Here is a 21,043-nt window from a genome sequence, read left to right on the forward strand (position 1 = left end):
GCTGGCCTGACGTAAAAAGACACTACCACAACAGTTGCCTTTGGCAATTTAACAGCAACTTCAACAACCTCCTGGTATGAGTTGCAGAAGTTTGCCAGAGAGAGGCACACGTGAGGGAAACGTGTCTCAGCATACACCGCCGCCTTTCCTGGAGGAGAAGCAGTGTGCATACGACGGTCAATCATCGATGGGGATGCGTAACCACAAAAGCCTGGAGTTGTTGGCAAGGCATTGGTCTCCTGAAGTAACAGGGCCCGTACCTTAAGCTTGTGCTAACGAAGACGAGTTTTGAGCTCCCCCACTTTAGTGGAGAGGCATCTGCAGTTCCATTGGAGCACACCAGAAAAGCTTTTAGAAGCCATGCTTCGTTAGCAGTCCAAGCGTTGCAACAGAACAGATGTTAGGTTGGACAGCTGTGTCACCATGAAACGGAGCAAGGATGCGGTAGAATTATCTGAGATTCAGAAGACACTCTGGGAGCAGCACTGAGTGAAGCAGCTGGGCGGGACATAGTCGGTGGTGATTCACACTTGTGTTGTGGAGAACTAAACCGCGCCGTAAGGGAAGGGAGGAAGGTTGGAATGAAAGAGGGAAGAGATAACAAAGTACCGTAGTGGAGGACTACGGAGTAAATTGTGATTTATTCACATCGCACAGCACACGGACGCCTCTCTTTTTCGCCCCCGTCGATAAGCAGCCGCCGGTGGTCTATTAACGTTGGGCGGTCGTGGTCGAACCTGGCACAGCTAGTAGTCGGGCATCTTACCCACTGTACCACCGCGGAGTGGATATATTACTTTACCAAGAACTCTATGGATTAGCGATTATCAGCAAGGATTCATTGTTGACATTCCTTTACAGCACTGCTTATTATTAAGAGATCAATAAGTTTTAGCGCGCTTTTTTTTGACGTTGACTCAAGGGGTCCGTCGTATCGTTGGTGTGGACAGCCTGCGGCAGGCGTGGCCGCCTTGGCGGTGGAGTCCGTGCCGCCCAAGCACTTAATGTGGTTTCTAAGGATTTGGCTGGTAGCGAGAGTGGCAGTTTTCTACCATGCTATTGGGTGTGTTTCATAACCAGAGACGAAGCATGCAGTCACCATTCGCAAAATCCAAACCAACAGTCACGCCCACGACGCCTTGCTACCCAGGACCTCGCCCACCGCCTGCAGATATGAATGCACATTCTGTAACGTACCAAGCACCCTATATATGGTGTGGATGCAAGGGACCACACTGTACCCCAACCACTAAAGACGTCGCAAAAGAGCAGTAGGAGACCCACCTGTCAAGCTCCATACTAGATGATCAGCGCTAGTCTCGTCGACCGGACTAAGGAGATGGCTCGTGTCCATGGCTCCCTGGACTGAGGAGGCTGCCCACATAGGGCGAATATTTCAAACCTGCATCAGATAAAAGTTTATCTCTCTCCCTCTCTCTCTCTCTGACTGTACGATTTCGAGAACAGCTGTTTCATAATGCTTCACCATGAATTGTGATGATTTTGTAGTTTATTCTGGGTGTATATTCCCCCCAAGTTTAGCGGTGTCAAAATAGTACATTTTCCCGGTGACCGGTGTTGAATGAGTTCCTCAGACTCATTCGATACCTACTTTTGTTTTCATCGAATTACGTTATATCTTATGCGGCAGCAAACAAATGTCATTTTGAACGAATGTAATTCAATAGAAATGGCTCAATTTGTCGTGTGGCAAGGCTGAAAACTGGCTGTAGCTTGGCTTCGGTTAAACCTAGTGTGAAAAGATAGCTGAAGCATGGTTAAACACTTTATTCAGCAGAAGGTTTTTCTTTTGGAATTATGGCTATGAATTGAGGCTCCGGCGATCCGTAAGGAAGTTCGCCTTGGTTAGAACTTGGCATATCCGTAGACTGAACTGCACAATTTCTCGCTGTAAGATTGTCTATGCATGCTCCCACTGTGTAGTGAACTTGGGTGAGTCATGGCTAATTCCAAGTCGAATCACTGTCTTAACCCTCAAATGAGCTCATGGTCCCACTTTGGAGCTTCTCACGCGTACTTCTAATCTCAATTGACCCTTGACCTTGACTTTTGGCTTTGACCTTCGGTGGGAACATAGCTACACAAAATGCTTGTGGCTCAACTTCCAACGTGTCCTCGAAGCTGGTTGAAGGTCATCGGAAGCTCCCGGTGACCTTGGCTTTCGCGCAGCTATCACTTCAAAACGTATTCTCACATGCGTGTCATCTTTTAACAGGGTTGCATCGCGGGTGGAAACGACTGCACAAAGCCTGAAACATATGCCAAAACAGAATTGCGGCACTGCTGAGCTCAGCCTAGTCGTCGGGCGCTACAGTCACAGATTTCCGGCATTAAGACGGCATGCTATTTGATATAAACAATTTATTGCGGCGAACTGTTTAAATCTTTTTTGTTCCTGCTCGACAGCCGCTGGCACGCGGCCTTATCATTGATATTTTGGCGCACTTATCAATTCTGTATCCCATGTTTGTTCACGCTCGTTGTCGCGATACGACGCGTTATCACTTTATTTGTCGCGAATGATGCGCCGAGATCTGTCTCGAAGATTCCGACCGCTCGCGTATGTTTCTACAATGTTCCAGGTTGTACTACTAGCAGTTTGCGACGTTATCTGGATTGTTCTGAGCAGCCTTTAAATTGAGCGTTCTTTGTTCTTCTTCTTTGTTCTTTGTTCGACGAATAACGAGCACGTTTGTTGCTATCGCCGCCGCCGAATTGATTAGTTCTTTTGCGGGCGCAAGTCAGCCCAATAAAGAGTTCATTTCAGTACCATCAAGCCTGTGTCTTCTTTTAGTGTCAACGGCCTTGTCACCACTACGTGACATCTGGTGGAGGTAATGCCTTTGATCCTTCAAGCGAAGACCCCAGCCTTGTTACTGGCACCTAGGAGGACCACCCAACAAGCCACCGAACCAGTCGCCGGCTTCAAGGGCTCCAACCTGAACACGGTCTGCTGCCGGACCCCATTCGATCTCGGAAGGCATCGACGCAGACAATGACAATGGCCCAGCCTATAGCACCGGCTGTTTTCGTCCAACCCCGTGAGCCCCCCTGCTTCCATGGACGACCGGACGAAGATGCGGAAGTCTGAATGGACCTTTTCGACCATGTCGCAGAATTCAACGGCTGGAACGACGCTGCGAAACTCGGGCAAGTCTACTTTGTTCTTCAAGGACATGCCCGAGTTTGGTTCGAAAATCACGAGACTTCTTTAAAGAATTGGGAGATATTCAAAGCAGAGTTTTTGATGGCCTTTGCAAGTTCTGTTCGAAAGGAAAGAGCTCAGGCCCTCCTCCAATCAAGACTTCAACTCCCAAACGAGCCCGTCCTGGTATGCGTAGAGGAGATGAAGCGCCTGTTTCGCCGCGCCGACCCTAACATGACCGAAGGTGAGAGAGTGAAATTGTTAATGCGAGGCGTTAAAGAATCGCTTTATGCAGGACTTGTCCTAAACCCACCGAAAACCGTGAACGAATTTGAAAGGGAAGCATCGACCATCGAGAAGATGTTGGACACCCGGATGCGCCACTACGAGCGACCACTTCAACCAGACTAATCAAGCCACTACCCCAGCGCACCTGCAAGCAGAGAAAGCCTTCGTGACCTCATCCGTGAGATTGTCCGAGAGGAACTTCGTCGCTTACTGCCATCATTCCAACAACCCCAGGTTGCGACGCTCGCGGACGTCGTCTGTGAAGAAGTCCAGCAGGCGCTGGGCATTCCTCAAGTGACGGCTGCGACTGTTCCAGCACAAGAGGCAACAGCGATGAACTACGCTGCTGCATTACGTCGCCCTGCGCCCTGACATGATCACTTTTCCAACCCCTGCCGCTACCGTCCTGTTCCTGAAAGCCGCCCCTTGGCCCCCGCCCGCCAAGCCTACCAACGACCCCCAAGCCCTAGGAAGTGGTATGTCTCCACTGCGGCGAAGCCGGCCACATTCTGCGGAACTGCCCGTACTGACGAATCGGTCTCCGCGGATTTGCAGTTGACGCTCCACGACCACGCCCAGGTGAACGACAGCAAGAAATCGACCACTATCTGCGTAGCGGTGAGATTGCGCCACAAAGCCGTCGTTCAGATCTCCATCGCCGTACAGGGCCCGCTTTGCGTCGCGAGGCCGTAACTACGGTGAGAGTGTGCGCGTAAGGTCCTCCAAGCCCGCGCAGGGGAAATTAAACAAAGCAACTTTTGGAGGTGAGGTTGCGTCATGGCGAAAACACGAAGATCCTCCATCGCTGACGATGAGTGACGACGACGCAGCCATTAAATCGCCGATCCACAAGACGACAACGTCGACGAGATCACGACCAGATTTCAAGTTGACATCGCCGCCCAGCGACGTTACGACGGTGTGCTCCGGCCGCGACCTCAGCACAAGACGAAGCAGAGATCGAACATCGAAGCCAACTTGCAACGCGAACAAGCGACCTTGAAGTTGCTGTCGACGGACGCACGGTTACCGCCCTAGTGGACACCGGTGCCGACTACTCTGTCATCAGTGGAGCTTTCGCCGCCCAGCTGAAGAAAGTGACGACCACTTGGGACGGCCCGCTAATCCACACCGCTGGTGGCAAACCTTATTACGCCGTCGGGGCGATGCACCGCCAGGGTTACAGTAAATGGACGTACCTACCCTACCAGCTTCATCGTCCTACCGCACTGTTCCCGCGATAGGATTCTGGGCATAGATTTTCTAACGAACATCGAGCAATCATCGACCTCCGACCCAAACTCATCAAGCTCTCCACCGACAAAGTCATACCTGCTGCGAGAACTTCGACACATCATGTCGCTCTCAATGTCCTCGACGGAGAATTGACCGTACCGCCCCGATCAAGCGCCATCGTCCCTGTGGTTACAACACAAGTCGAAATCACGGGAGGGGTTGTCGAAGAAAACACTCAGTTGTTACTGGATAGACGACTCGGCATCGCAAGAGGCATCGTCTGTTTTCGTCATGGACAAGCTGATGTGCTCGTCACGAACTTCACCGACGAATACCGACACCTGAACAAGGGCATGACGATTGCTTTCCTTGACGAGCTAGCGGACACCCGGGAAGTCTTCGCCCCCACCAGCCAACTTGAAGACGATGCACCCAATAGAGCTAAGCAGCCCAATTTCGACATTAACCCGGCGCTCCCCCGAGACAGACAAGACCGGATTCGCACTCTTCTTGAAAACTACAGCAAGTGCTTTTCTTCAGCCTCGAAGGAGCTGCAAACTCTGTTGGCAAAGCATCGCACCATCACGGATGAAAACGCTCGACCACTACGTCAAAGCCCCTATACCTTGTATCGCCACGAGAACGCCAGGCCATACGCGATCAAGTTGAGGAAATGCTGCGTGATGACGTAATCCAGCCCTCGAAGAGCCCCTGGGCGGCACCAGTCGTTTTGGTGAAGAAGAGAGACGGCACACTTCGCTTCTGCGCTGATTACCGCTGCTTGAATAGCATTACTAAGAAGGATGTCCACCCGCTTCCCCGCATCGACGACACTCTCGACTGGCTCTGCAATGCAAGGTACTTCTCACCGATGGACCTGAAGAGCGAATATTGGCAAATTGAGGTCGACGAAAGAGATCGCGAGAAGACCGCATTCATCACACCGGACGGTCTTTTTGAGTTCAAGGTGATGCCATTTGGCCTCTGCTCCGCACCAGCCACATTTCAACGAGTAATGGACACAGTCCTGGCACGCTTGAAGTGGCAAATTCGTTTGGTATATTTGAACGACGTTGTTGTCTTCTCGTCAAACTGAAGACCACCTGAAACGGCTGCAGACAGTGTTGGAAGCCATCAAGTCATCGGGACTAACGCTAAAAGCAGAGAAGTGCCACTTCGCCTACGAAGAACTGCGGTTCCTAGGTCACATCGTTAGTAAGGATGGTGTTCGCCCAGACTCGGAGAATACAGCTGCAATCACACAATTCCCACCGCCTGTCGACCAGAAAGCTGTGCGCCGATTCCTTGGGTTGTGCGCTTATTACCGACGATTTGTCAGAAACTTTTCGCGCATCGCCGAACCGTTGACGCAGCTTACAAAGGCTGACGTACCTTTTAAATGGGAAGCACCGCAAGGAGAAGCCTTTGACGAACTCAAGCGCCGCCTGCAGTGCCCTCCTGTACTTGGCCACTTTGATGAAAACGCCGAGACCGAAATTCACACCGACGCGAGCAGTATGGGCCTAGGAGCCGTTCTCGTCCAGATCAGTTCCGGACAGGAGAAAGTAATCGCCTACACTAGCAGGTCCCTGACAAAAGCCGGTCAATTACTCGACGACCGAGAAGGAGTGCCCCGCGATCATCTGGGCCACTTCTAAGTTTCGTCCATACCTATACGGCCAACCATTCAAGGTGGTAAGCGACCACCACGCATTCTGCTGGCTGGCTAATCTGAAAGACCCCTCCGGCCGCCTTACCAGATGGAGCCTAAGACTTCGAGAATTGACGTTACAGTAGTCTATAAGTCGGGCCGCAAACATTAGACGCAGACTGCTTATGCCGCGCTCCCGTCGACGTTCCTTCGAAGGACGATGAGGATGATGCCTTCTGGGACCAGTAAGCGCCAGTATTTTTGCGCAACAGCGATCAGATCCTCAGTTGAAAGACCTAGTAGATTACTTGGAAGGCAAGACCGCTTCTCCTCCTGCTGTGTTCAGGCGTCAGTTGTAATGGTATTGCCATAAGCAATGACGTCATCGTAAAGAACTTCGCTCCCAACAAGATAGCGCATCTTCTGCCTAAAACCCTCAGACAGGAAATTCTCCATGCATTGCACGACAAGCCAACAGCAGAGCACCTCGGTTTTGCGCGCACGTTGCATCGAATCCAGGAGAAGTACTACTGGCCGCGACTACCTGGCGACGTTGCCCATTACCTAACAACGTGCCGTGAGTGCCGGCGACGCAAGACACCGCCGATCAGGCCAGCTGGGCTACTGAACCCGATACCTCCCCCAACCCTGCCCTTTCAACAAATTGGGATGGATCTTCTCGGCCCCTTTCCATCTTCATTTGCGGGTAACAAGGGGATCATCGTGGCCACCGACTACTTTACCCGATACGCCGAAGCAAAAGCACTGCCCAATGGTACTGCGGCAGAAGTCGCAAAGTTTTTCGTCGAACAAATTCTCTTGCGACACGGCGCCCCAGAAGTCCTCATCACGGACAGGGGAACGGCATTTAAGGCACAGCTGACGCAAGCTATCCTAGAATACAGTCATACAAGTCATCGACGAACTACTGCGTACCCTCCCCAGACAAATGGACTTACAGAGCGTCTCAACAAAACTATTGCGGATATGATTGCAATGTACGTCGACGCCGACCACAAGACATGGGACACCATTCTACCCTACGTCATCTTCGCTTATAATACCGCCGTCTAGGAGACAATCCGGACGACGCCGTTCAGCGTTTTGTACGGCAGGGAGCCCACGACGACGCTTGACGCAATGCTGCCACACGTAACCGATGGGGATAACCTGGACGTCGCCGCCTACCTTCAACGTGCAGAGGAAGCCCGAAGACTCGCCCAAATGCGCATTAAAGATCAGCAATGAACCGACGCCCGACGTTACAGCTTACGACGATGCGATGCTGAGTACAAGCCGGGAGATCAAGTCTGGGTTTGGACGCCGATTCGCCGCTGCGGACTGAGCGAAAAACTTTTATGCCAATACTTCGGCCCCTACAAGGTGCTTCGCCGACTAGGACAATTGAACTACGAAGTCGTTCCCGACGGCGCGACAGCATCGCAGCAGCGCCGAGTGCATCCAGAAATTGTGCATGTTGTACGCCTTAAGCCATATTATGCGCGCTAAAGGCTATTCATGTTTGCTTTGCAATGTTTATGTTAATTCATGTCTGTTTATTTTGAAACATCGAGGCGATGTTTTTTAAAGAGGGGAGTAATGCCGCGAACTGTTCAAATCTTTATTTGTTCCTGCTCGACAGTCGCTGGCAAGCGGCCTTATCGTTATTATTTTGGCGCACTTATCAATTCTGTATCCCGTGTTTGTTCATGCTCGTTGTCGCGATACGACGCGTTATCATTTTCTTTGTCGCGAACGATGCGCCGAGATCTGTCTCGAAGATCCCGATCGCTCGCGTATGTTTCTACAATGTTCCAGGTTGTGCTAGTAGCAGTTTGCGACGTTATCTAGATTGTTCTGAGCAGCTTTTAAATTGAGCGTTGACGAGTGCGACGGGCATTCTTTGTTCGACGATCGACGAGCACGTTTGTTGCTATCGCCGCCGCCGAGTAGCTTAGTTCTTTTGCGGGCGCAAGTCAGCCCAATAAAGAGTTCATTTCAGTACCATCAAGCCTGTGTCTTCTTTTAGTGTCAACGGCCTTGTCACCACTACGAGACAATATTCAACATTAACTATGGTGGAAGGCCCCCGTATACTTTGTGGCCGTCCGCAAAACAAAACGGCTACAAAATAATCAATTTTTTTTTATTGCATTCGGCCGACTAAGCCATAACTCAAGGTAAGCATGATGCGGCCGCTTTTCCATGACAACGTTTTTTTATGCCAACAAATCCTGTCATTCCGTGCTCTGAACTGCTTGAATTCCGCTATACTTTTTGCAATGCCGTTGGAAGAGCAGCGCGCATGCGCAGTACGGTCGCCAGAAAACAACGCGAAACCAGCAAGAGTGCGGCCAGCGTATAGCTCCCGCTACAAAACACTATGGTTTAACTCTTCTAAACCAGGCAAGACAGAGCGAAATATCCATTACACTTGGCTGCGTTTGGTTAGGTTTATCAATGTGTAGCCGAGTGCTGTAGAGTTACAGGTAAACCAGTGTTTTCTCGCTTGCAACGCCGACGTCGCACTTTCTGCCGAACGGGGCTTTAACGCTGTCTCGTTAAAAGGCATTTTTGCCCGTATACAACCAGGGCCGGATTATTCAGGGTTCAAATGAACCGGGCACGTCGTTCTCAAGGGCCCCCCGAGAGCTGGAAAAGGCGGATTTCGAGGCTTGATAGTCAAACCGTCTTCCTGATTTCCCATGACTAAAGTTAGAGTTTATGTATTGCAATGTCGAATGCCTCAAAACATGTTCGTCGCATCGTACGGTTAATCCCAAAGCCAGCCTCATATTTCGCCAGTCAAAGTACAACTTTGTCTAAAATAATTTCAGCTGATTCTAACTGGTTAAGTTGCTTTCAGCTGGTACTCAACTGTCATTAATATTTCCAGATGCCTACCAGTTGAAAGTCAGCGGCTCCCAGTTGGCGGTCAGTTGGAATCAACGGGTTTTAGCCAGCTTTCAGTTGAAAGTCAGCTTGTACCAGTTGCTAAACTATCTGACCACTGTCATTAATGCTGTTCAGGTCAGTTGTGCATTATTAATCTGAGCGTAAAAAGAGAAGGTTATAACAAAAGCAATAAATTATTAGAGATTATGACTGCTTATAGCTGACAGCCACCTCAGTATTTGTCGCTACAGTGATGGAGGCACGAGATTATCAGGCGAGATAACGTTATAATAACATTAATAATAATTTCTTTTACTTTCATCCATGATAGAGGAAACTGCGGGTAAAAGTCGCTTCAAAAGAGAGCGACTTGACTGGAGCCCGCAGCTTCCTGTACAAGGCTTTACGTTGAAGATCTTCTCAGTAAACTTTTCCATCCAGGGGCTCGGAAACGCCTAGAGAAATTTAAATACCTTTATTTGCTTGCTTAAATGTGCAATGAAAAATGCAGACAAGATTGAGAGCGGAAATGGCGAACGCCACTTTACAGAACTGTGTTCATTAACTACATCGTTATTGTCATAGGTACTGTTTTGGTTTGGTTCATAGGGTTCAATGTCCCAAAGCGACTCAGGCAATGAGACGCCAAGGTGGAAGACTCCGAAAATTTTGACAACCTGGGGTTCTTTAACGCGCACTGACATCGCACAGCACACGGCCGCCTTACTTTTCGCCTCCATCGAAAAGAGGCCGCCGCGGCCGGGATTCGATCCCTCATTCTTGGGCGCAGTAGTCGAGCGCCCTAACACTGCACCACCGCGGCAGGACTGCCATCGGTATTGGCATCACTGTCACCACTATCATCATTATCATCATCGTTTAAGTGCACCGTCATGTCATCGCGACTATTTTCATTATCCCTATGACTAAGTGCAGCGTCATTTTCATCGCTACTTTCATCCTCACACTAGACAAGGAGAATTACGATCGGTTTCTCACGAACCCGGCGTGGTGCAGTGGATAGCGCGCTCAGCTGGGGATTGGAGGGATAGTTGTTCGATGCACGGGAGAGACGACAGATTTTAAAGGAAAGTGCATGAACGCGAAAGAGGATCTGCATGGGAAGCTGGCAAGCAGGAATAATTAACACTGTCTAAAATACACTTAAAGGTGAAGCTTAGGTGCCCCCCCCCCCCCTCCTGTTTTCAGTGGTCACCCTTATTTTTCCCACCGCCGTCCACGACGGCGGCGGCTTATTGCATGCACTATCTAATAAAATGTAAATTTGTTCTGTGAAACGAGAACAGAAAGGTATGTGATACATGCAAAAGTGCTTCCTTCTGTTTTAAAAGTGGAAATTATGAGTAAAATGTACATATACTGTTTTGTAAATGTGGACAATCAGTATATAAATGTAGACATATCTCACTGATTATTTAAGCGTGTTAAAGCTTTAATTTCATGTCATTTCAGTAGCGAAGTCGTTTTCTAGAGGCGCCTACATTTCGAAAAGCTTTAGCACCTGTTAGGTTTGGGTCGCGTGCGCCTGGGTAGCGTACCACTGCCAGCAGTTATTACGTGCGGCTCGCGCTTGCGCGCCCCTCAGTAGCGTTGGCCTGGCGGCTCCGTGGACGGCAGACGGCATCAACGGTCCCAGCAAAGACGAGGCGTCTTCTAACGAAACAACCTCTACTAAAACATCATGTAGGAGCGGGCAGAGAAGCTGACCCGGAGAGAATACTGACACGTTCACACAGCCATCTCAACTACTGCGTCACCGCGGCGGGGCATTGGGATTTTGTTTAAAATGCCATACTCTGGACAGTGACCCTTTAAGGCAGAATCGAACTATAGAGCTTAATCACGTGACGTCATTGCAGCCGTACTGGCAACCATGGCACGCACAACTCATAATCAGAAAGGGAGAAACAAAGAGAGAGAGAGGGCCTAGGGCGAATCATGACACGGCGTCGGTGAAATCCGAGCTCTGGTTGGACTGCATTCCAAACGGCGTCTCAAGTGTCCGACAAATTAGCGTCGCGTAGCAGGGAGGAAGCCGGTATACCGGCGCCGATTCATTAGAAACATTCTTTCGTTTACTTTTAGTTTCGAACCGCCCATCGTTATGGTGTCTCCGCAGTACAGGGTTGCCACAACGGCCGCCTGCAAAATCTGATAGTGAACAAGGTCTATACGATCGAATCGTGACATCACGTGCCTACTCGCCAGCGCGTCGCTTCAGGCGCAGCTAGTGGAGAATGCTATGGGCCTGTACTCACCGAAACTAAAGCCCTTCATTTGTTCTATAAAAAACATCATGAATCCTCCTTTCCTCCTCACCGCAACGGGCGACGGCGGAGAATGCATCTGGCGGAGCTCTCCGCGGCGGCGCGCGCTTTGCACAGTGGCGCGAGTGGCGCGCTATTCTTTGTCATCTGTTTCTCACGAGTCGGGCTATAGCCGAGCGTGGTATCGTGGCTTCAGAGCTCGGCTGGGGATCAAGGGTAGATTGGGCCGATTCCCGGTCGAGACGACAGATTTTTTTTCTTTTGAGTGGCAGTGAGACAAACGTTTTCTGATCACACTTTCCATACACGGCGCGCATGAGCCAAGAAAGGATTTCACGTTAAAATTATAAATCGGTTTCGGTTTATAAGAAAGGAACAGTATCTGTCACACACCTCAATGGACACCTGCACCACGCTGTAAGGGAAGGGAGCAAGATGGGATTAAAAGAGAGATAAGGGTGCAGTTGGGAAAGACATGGAAAATATTTTGCCGCCTTTGAATCTTAAAGCGCACTGGCTTCGCCTTTCATCACTTCGAGGCTTCGCCTTTCATCACTTCAGTCGACAAAGTGTCCTCGATTTTTTGTTGTCTAGTTACCGTTGTCTTATTTTGGTAATATCACGCGTTTTAGGAAAGATGGAGGGAGTGGTTCTCTGGGACAGAATTTTGTTGGAAGACAAAATAGTTAGTGCGTCGCGTCTGGAGAGAAGTTGTTTTGTTTCTAGGTTTAGTTAGTCTTTTCATGGATGAAAACTAGATAGTAATTTAAAGGTAATGGAATTCTTCTGTGTAAGTAATTTAATGTAATTTCATTAAATTTTGGCAAAAGAGACTATAATAACGAAATTTATTTACATTTTCGCCATTTTCAGAAAATTAATTAGTAATATGTAATTTAATTCCTTTTCGATGTTATATTGCCATGTATGGTTAAGAGTAAAAGAGAAAAAAGGTAGTAACAACTCTAAAGAAAAAGAAAAACAACCAAAAGAGAAAAAAAAGTAGAGTAAAAAGAAAAAATGCAAAAAGAAAGAAATAAAAGGAGCAAGAAAAAGAGAGAGAAAAAAAAAGAAGCAAATGAGTGCAAAGAGTCGCAGGAAAGGCTTTTGCCCTACCGCACTCCAAAAGGCTACAATGAATTTTTGCACACTAAGCTTGAATGAGGTTTCTGTGGTGGGCTCCGTCGGAGATGCTGCAGAGGCCAGCTGGGCCTTGGGAACCGGAATCGTGTCGAAAGTAACCATGAATACGAAGTAATCATCCCACAGCCGTCAACATACGCGACCGAGCGTCACAAAGCTCACTGCTGGTAGAAACTTGTTAGAATATTTAGTGGATGCGGCCTATGCCAAGGATGCAGCAGTTGATGCGAGTGAGCCTGCTTCGTCGAGACACACATAGAAGAATGTGCGGTGAGCGTCAAGCCGAAGGCCACGTCGAAGATGGTGACAGCTTAACAGCTTAGGAGCCGACCACCAAAGCGACTGCACATCAACTTGCGAGACTCAAGCCTAAGCTCAACGTTCCTCCAGGCCGCGTATACGGCGCCCTCGCTATAGCGAGGGCCTGCTGGTGTGGGGCAGCAAGCACTGCCAGATGTGAGGGGCCGGGCTTGTATTTTTTTTTTTTTTTCATGACGACAAGAGGCGTGCGTTGCGGGATTACGTATCGGGTTGTGCAGAGAAATTCGGCGTCGGCGTTGTCGGCGTTGTGAGCGAAAAAAAAAAATGAGTATGGCCTCGGTGAGGTGGAAGTTAGCAGGTGACATGGCCGTGGTTAAGATCACCAGTAAAAACGGTTTATCGGATTGACGATGCCGTTGGCTGCTTCCGGGGCGCGAAATTCTTTTCAGCGTTATATTTGCAGTCTGGCTACTGGCAGGTTCCAATAGCTTACTCTGATTTTCCGAAGACAGTCTTTGATTACTTTGTTGATAGCGAAAGCGCAAAAAAAAAAAAAAAAAAAGAAACGCGGACAACAGCAAACGACGGACACACAAGCGCTGACAGACACACGAGCTTTATGTGTGTCTCTTTTACTGTTGTCCATGTGTTGTTGTTTTTTGCGCTTTCACAATCAACATGGCTAACCAACTCGCCCAAATGCGGCCATTATCGAATATCTTTGACAGCTTATTTTAATTCAACGTCATGGCGCTCGGATTGGAAATGCACCGGCGATATTTGAGCGCATGATGGATACTGATTTGCGCGCCGTTTAAAGTAACAAAAATTGCCTTTGTTATCTTTATGACTACGACGCATCTGACTTGGTACATGCCTCTAATACGACGGCCTACAGCTTAACTTAAAGAAGTGTCACTTAATTACTTTTGACAAATGTGTTTCCCAACCCGCCTAAATTGCGTGCCGTTGCAGATTTCCCAAAGCTGACGACTGCAAAAGAACGTCGCAGTTCGATTGGCCTGTGTTCTCGTTTCCGTCAGTTCGCTAGGAATTTCGCCTCCATCGCTGCGCCTGTGAACCGACAACTCAACGCTGGCACGGATATTTCTGGCTGGTCTTCGGAGAGCGACAAAGCCTTAACCATCCTCCAAGCTCTTCTCACATCTCCGCCCATACTGCGCCATGATCCCAACGCTCTCACATAGGTGCACATATATTAATGCCAGTGATGTCGGCCTCGGCGCAGTACTCGCTCAATTTAAGGCCGAAGTTGATGAATACGTCGTCGCGTATGCGTCAGCTGGACTATATGTCACAAGAGCGGATACCAACTACACTGTCACCGCAAGAGGGTGTTTGGTAACCGTCTGTGCATTTCACAAATTTCTCCTTTGTACCAGCAGACCCCTCGACGTCGTCATGGACTGTCATGTGTTGCGCTGGTTATCACTGAAGGATGTCTTCGGCCGCCTTCCTCTCATGGGTACTGTGCTTCTAAGAACCTGACATCCGCGTTATCTATTGGTCAAATGGCTATAGGCGGTCATTGTGCCTCCCGGTCACTGGACCGGGTAGTCACAGACTTGTATGGTCCTGTTCCCTACACCACCGCCAGCGATCGCAGGATGATTTTGGCGCTTGATTTTGTGACACGATACGCCGAAATCGTAGCGATGTAGCGTCTTTCATTGTGCGCCACTTCGTCTTATCCACACCGCGCCACGGGAACTGCTGGGTGACAGATGAGAGTCTTCTTATCCAAAGTAGTTCAAATGATCCTTACACAATGTAAAGCTGTCCACGCACCACTGCCTATACCGTCCGTAAACTAATTATGGTATCACTGAGCGATGCAACCGCACGCTTGGAGACATCATATCTATTTATATTGCATCTGACCGCACAAACTGGGACGATGTCCTTCCCTTTGCTATACATTCGCGTGTAATGCAGCCACGAAGACCACTACTGAATGTTTGCCGTTTTTCCTTCTACGAGGATGTGAGCCCTCATCCACGTTGGACACCATCCTCCCATACCAGACAGATACTCGGAATGTACGCCAGATTCCCAGGCCGCGAAGCACGCTAAGATTGCCGCCGTCGAAAATTTCTAACCGGTCAGCCCCTATCCACCAAGTTTTCTCATTTGGCTGTGGGTACCTGCAGCAAGCCCGAACTTGTCTCAGAAATTGCTGGCCAAGTACGAAGGCCCATAACGAGTAATTAAGCAAACATCCCGGTTAACTACGTCGTCGATCCCGTTATACCTCCCGATCTGGGCCGCCGCGGACGTGATACTGTTCAAGCGCCTGAAGCTGTTACCACTCGCCCTTGTTTTCCCCTTGAGTCTCCAGGATGGCCCCCTCTTTGGTCCTGTTGCGCCGATTATACCTCCTGATCTGGGCCGCCGCGGACGTGATACTGTTCAAGCGCCTGAAGCTGTTACCACTCGCCCTTGTTCTCCCCTTGAGTCGCCAGGATGGCCCCCTCTTTGGTCCTGTTGCGCTGATGGGACTCGAACATTTCCCCATTTCCAGCGCTGTTGTGCAGGGGGTTTTCAGGCTCCCGCTGGTGCAACCACTGTTGTGCATTCACGCCTGAGACATCTCAGTCTGCTGCCACTTCTACGCAGAGCTGAACGATGAAGCGGTCAAGACGACGGTGAGTTACCGAAACATTCGGAGACCGAAAGCTTATGGAGCTCGAACTAAGACACGGCGATGACCCGGGAGAACGTCACGCTTTGTCCACTATCTCGTCTCTCCGTCCGTAGGAGCGGCTCAGCTCGTTCGGACGAAAAGCCGTCGGCGTCTATAGTAGTAGTAATATAACTGACGGCACCGAGCATCGGCAATAATCGGGGGCTGCGGCTTTAAAAAAATCGTATTTTGGTCATTTGTAGTTCTAATGATTGATGATTGATTGGTGTGTGATAGCGAATGAGGAGTTAATTAAATCATTGTAATTAACTGCTGAATTAAATACATTAAGAAATGAAAAAAAAAGGAAAAATTGTGTTCAATGTTGTCAAAATGCTCTGAATGAAAAACAAACTCTTTATGATGTCAATTAAAAATTTACATTATGTAATTGAACAATAACATAATTGAAATTATTGAAAAATTAAAAATTGGAAAAAGGGGGCTTCAAAGGCATCACATTTCTCAGAATGGTTTGGTTTGGTTTGTGGGGTTTAACGTCTCAATGCGACTCAGGCTATGAGAAACGCCGTAGTGGAGGACTTCGGAAATTTCGACCACCTGGAATTCTTTAACGTGCACTGACGTCGCACAGCACACGGACGCCTCGCTTTTCGCCTCCATTGAAAAGCGGCCGCCTAGGCCGGGATTCGATCCCGCACCCTTGGGAACAGTAGTCGAGCGCCGTAACCACTCGCCACCCCAGCGGGGCCTCTCAGAATGAAAAGCCACTGCTTGATGATGCTAATTAAATAAAATGTAGAGTTATAATTGATCTTATGAATTGGTATAATAGAAAAAAATTATAAATTGAAAAAAATGTGTTCAAATGTGTCCAAATGCTCAGAATAAAAAAAAAAGTTCCGCGTTTTATATTTTCAGACAACTCACCTTTTACAAGTGTCACAGCATTAAAAAACGTGCTGAACTGGAAGACTAATCACATCGTCGCAAACACGCTCGGTTAACACTTTTTCATAACCTTTATCCCCATCCATTACTGCGCAGTGACTTGTTTATAGTCCAGTTCAGTTCAGTCGGGTCCGACTCTTCGTGACCCTATGGACCATATCACGCCACGCTTTCCGGTCTCTCGCTATCTTCCTAACATCACATAACTTCATCTGCAGTGCCTCGAGGATGCCATCTAACCATCGCGTTCGCTGCCTACCCCTTCTCCGGTGACCCTCAACCTTTCCCAACATCAAATCTTTCTCCAGCGACTCCTCTCTTCTCATCAGATGACCAAAGTAGCTGAGCTTTAGAATTTGACCCTCCAATGAGTAGTCAGGGTTTATGGTCGACAATATCGACTGATTTGATCTTCTGGCAGTCCAAGGAACTCTCAAGAGTCTCCGCCAGCACCACAATTCAAACGTGTCAACTCTTCGGCGGTCAGCCTTCTTCACAGTCCAACTCTCGCATCCATACATCACAACTGGAAAGACTTGTTTATAACCTCATGTCATATTTCCACGACTTGATCATGCTTTCAAAGTTAAACGCGCAAAGTGTCATTCATCGTCTTACGCCAATTCATTAATTCCTTGCACTATCATTGAATGGAATAACTTGCCATCGCACATGCTACAGAAACTGACAAAAAAATTCCAAGAGCTACTTCGCTGCGACGGAAATGTTTAGTGTATTTTACTGTTGCTTTTCTTTCCTCCTTTTGATGTTATGACTAATGTTTAAATAATATTTCTTGTTGTACTTGTTCTTGCTAATTTATCACGATTATTGTGTTTGTATCCCCACCCTAATGTATTACCCTCCTTTGGAGGGCCTTTAGGTGTAACTTGAATAAATGAAATAAATAAATAAATAAATTACTTGATCTTGGTAATTAGGCAATTTCAATGTGTACTTGGTCAAATAATTGAAATAACTGAAAACAAAGCATTACTATAGGAGGGTACAAATTAAGTGTCGAAATTATCAGAATGGAAAGCCAATGATTGCAGGTGCTAAGTATCGGTGCATAAAAATAGTAAAAAGGAAAAATGTAATCATAAAAAAGTGGGGAAAAAAACATTGTCCACGTGCTGAAATGCAATTGCGCCATATCCTCAACAGTGGAGTCTCCCGGCGTTGCACCAAACGCAGAGCGCGTTCCGCTGGACGCGCCCTGGAACACGTCAAGTTTCCAGAAGCGGTGTTCCAGCTTACTAGGGGCGTCACCGCCCAGCAGGCTTCAAGATGAACAATATAAAACAAATAAGTTTTAAAATTAAAAAGGGAGAAAACATCGTTCGTGGGCGTTTCCTATCGCGTCATCCTTAACGGCGGAGCTTAAGTGTCCCCCAATTTTTTGTAACCGGGATCCGGTAGCCGGGATACGGCTATAGATAAGTGGTTTAAAGTGATAGCATTACAAACCTTATCCCTTATAAGCAAAAAATTGCATCATCTATCATAAAATAATGAATTGACATGAGGGAAGTGACGTCAGCAGACAGTAAGTGACCAATATACGTTTCGATATATCTTTATTGCGTCAGTATTATCCCCTCAATAGACGTCTTCGGGGAAACATTCAACCATCTAAAAGACCCGGAGATATGTCTGTGTGCAGATGCGTATAGGCGTCCGCGAACTCAACCACGAAAGAATGACACAAAACTCGGGTTTAAAGGCGTGAACATCTCCTAACGTACATTGCCACCGTACATTGTAGGTGACCCAGTGAATTTTTCCCCGTCCTCCGTGCAGAGGTTCCGCCGTCGTATTACCTTTGAAATGTCGGAGCAGTTATTCCTTTTAATATTTTAGTGAGTATTGACTGCTTAAGATGAGCTTCAGGCAGTAAGTTCATTCACCTCAAGACATAACGTCCTAAATATTAAAAAACAATGTCGCTCAATGCCCCCTTAATGTTTTGCGAGGCAGGCAATTAACCCGCTTGCGACGTTCGAACAGTTTATTTATTTATTTTTTTTTAGCCGAAGTGCGCTTCTCGAGTGACTAGTGCTTCCATCGTTGGTTATGATATCCTCTCGTTCGCTGTTGGCACTGGGGGTCACACGTAAATAGTTTACCGGGTTTATGAATGTCTCAGGAGATTCTGAAAACGTCCTCAGCGTCTGATTAACTAGTGCCTTTGCACGACCGCTTTGGATATCGAGACAGGTCAACGTCAACACGTTGGTCCATATGTAAGAAGGCCTAAACAAAACTGTGAACGTAGAGCTAGGTTTATGTCCGTCAGATGGCTATGCATGCGTTTGCTGAACTCTTACTGCATGGACTCGTCTTCTACTGCGCCGCGGTGGCTCAGTGGTCAGGGCGCTCGACCGCTGTACCTAAGGATGCAACATCAAATCCCGGCCGCGGGCCGCTTTTAGATGGAGACGAAAAGCAAAGCGCCCATGTGCTGTGCAATGTCAGTGCAAATAGCCCCAGGTGGTCAAAATTTTGTGAGCCCTCCACTACCGCGTCCCTCATAGCCCGAGTCGCTTCGGGACATCAAACCCTATAGACCCTATTCACTATCACGTTAGCAGATGGCAGTTGTGGCAACCCTGTATTGCGGAGACACCATAACGTTGGGCGGTTCGAAACTGAACACACACAAAAGACGTTTCCGACGGCACCGGTCTACCTACCTCCTCCCCTGCGGCGCGCCGCTCAGTTATGGGACACCTCAGACGCGGTTTGCAACGCCGTCCAACCACAGCTCGGATTTCACCGACGCCGTGTCATGATTCACCGTAGGTCTGCTCTCTCTTTTCTTTCTCCCTCTCCGATGTTGCGTTGTGCGTGTCACGGTTGCCAGTAAAGCTGCAATGACGTCACATGAGTATGCTCTATAAACTGACTAAAATCACCTTACTTCTGGAAACATCACTGCCAATTAGTCTGATTTTTGCAGTATTTGCTCACTCCATGTAAAAGGGAAAAAAAGAACGACAAGAGCACCGTCAAAAACGCCATTCCAGTGACATTGACGTATGGATTTATTTCACAGGGATTACAAGGGGAAACAAGCACCGAATGTCGAGACAGGAACTGCGATATCCCGTGAGGTCCAGCACCGCGGTTTATCGCCGACGAAAAAAAAAATTCTTCACACTGAAGTTGCTGTTTCTAGCAGTCATATTCACACTTGTTCACGCGTTCATTCATCACAAACCACTCGCTCACGCATTCGTTCCCGCAAGGTTGGCACAGCCATACGCTTGTTCTCGGTGGACGTGTCCGGCGGTGTACAAAACATTTCAGACACCGTCCATGCCGCCGGCCCTACTCCGCATGAACACAATGTCACGTAATAGAAATACAGGCAGTGATCCTCAAAAAAATAGTATCCCTAGATCAGGATGTCGAAAAATGGGGCGCAGGCTGTACTTTGTCCCCAAGGCAGCAAAACACACGACACCTGCTTTTGTGACTCCTTCCGGCACACAAAGCTAAACACAAGCTTTACTCGCAGCCATTTTCTTCAAGTGAAACTCCTCGGACGAGCTCTCCCCTGCCGTGCGAGACGCAGACAGCGTGGAACCAGTTTTGTTTCGGCATAAGTGTCGCTGTTCATTGCTCACGCCAGTGTTCATACAGGGTCCCACGCTCCGTAGAAGAGAATCGAGTCAGTCGGTGGTTCTGACTTAGCTTAATGCGTTCGCCTCCTCCTCTACACTGTTATTTTATGCCCCGTCTCTCTCCGCACGAGTGAGTGGCTGTTGGAAGACACCGTCAACAGCTCTGCACTGAAAGCACTTTCAGGCTCTACTTCGCACGCAGTCGTAGTGGCGTCAGGTGTTGTGGTTCACACAATGGTGTTGTAACCAATGGAATCCATATAGATATTGTTGTCTATCCATTGTAGGTGTCTGGAGACGCGCGTGTACACTCCTGGATAGCCGGCCACTCCGCACCGATAGCCGAAGGACACGATTCCCACCGCCGTCCAGCGTCCATTGTGGTCCAGCATGAGCGGACCTCCGGAGTCACCCTGCGCAGATTTGAGAGCACACGTCACTTGTTGTCCGTTCTGAGCTACAGCATCGAAAAAGTAGTGCAGGCACTGAGTGGGCACCAAAGACGAAGGAGCAAAGAGAATGAAAAATTTCATACACGCTCGCAGGTGAGGATTTATCGGAGCACGCGCGCGAATATTCAGTAAAGGTAGTTTTTCCAAGACCAGCAACAAAAATTGAAATAAGAAGTTGACAGTGCAACAAACGGGACATAGAAGAAGACAGACACGGGCACTCCCCCGCCCCCTTTTTCTTTTTTTCCGCCGTTAATTTTAATGCGAAAGCTTTATTATAGTCGGATGCAACTCAAGAATGGAGCGGCAAAGCGGCAAATACCCATCAAAGGAGGCCCTCCATCCAATGCCGTCGACCGGTTCCCGTGACGTAGTAGTGAACCACGTAGCATGAAATCGTAGTGAACACTATTAGCCC

At 48.5% G+C, this 21,043-nt stretch overlaps 1 protein-coding gene across 1 annotated transcript in view; it reads right to left on the reverse strand.

Annotated features, from left to right (window-relative positions):
* Nucleotides 1-19,550: 19,550 nt before the first annotated feature.
* LOC146204666 (uncharacterized) overlaps nucleotides 19,551-21,043 on the reverse strand; it is a 43,402-nt gene continuing 41,909 nt past the window's right edge. Inside the window, exon 9 of the mRNA XM_084589372.1 lies at nucleotides 19,551-20,586. Within this exon, the coding sequence (XP_084445498.1) occupies nucleotides 20,401-20,586 (186 nt within the window). The 3' untranslated portion in view covers nucleotides 19,551-20,400. The remainder of the gene's footprint in view (nucleotides 20,587-21,043) is intronic.

This window comes from Amblyomma maculatum, chromosome 1 (assembly GCF_055883805.1).
Source record: "Amblyomma maculatum isolate TAMU_Amacu chromosome 1, ASM5588380v1, whole genome shotgun sequence".
NCBI lineage: Eukaryota > Metazoa > Arthropoda > Arachnida > Ixodida > Ixodidae > Amblyomma > Amblyomma maculatum.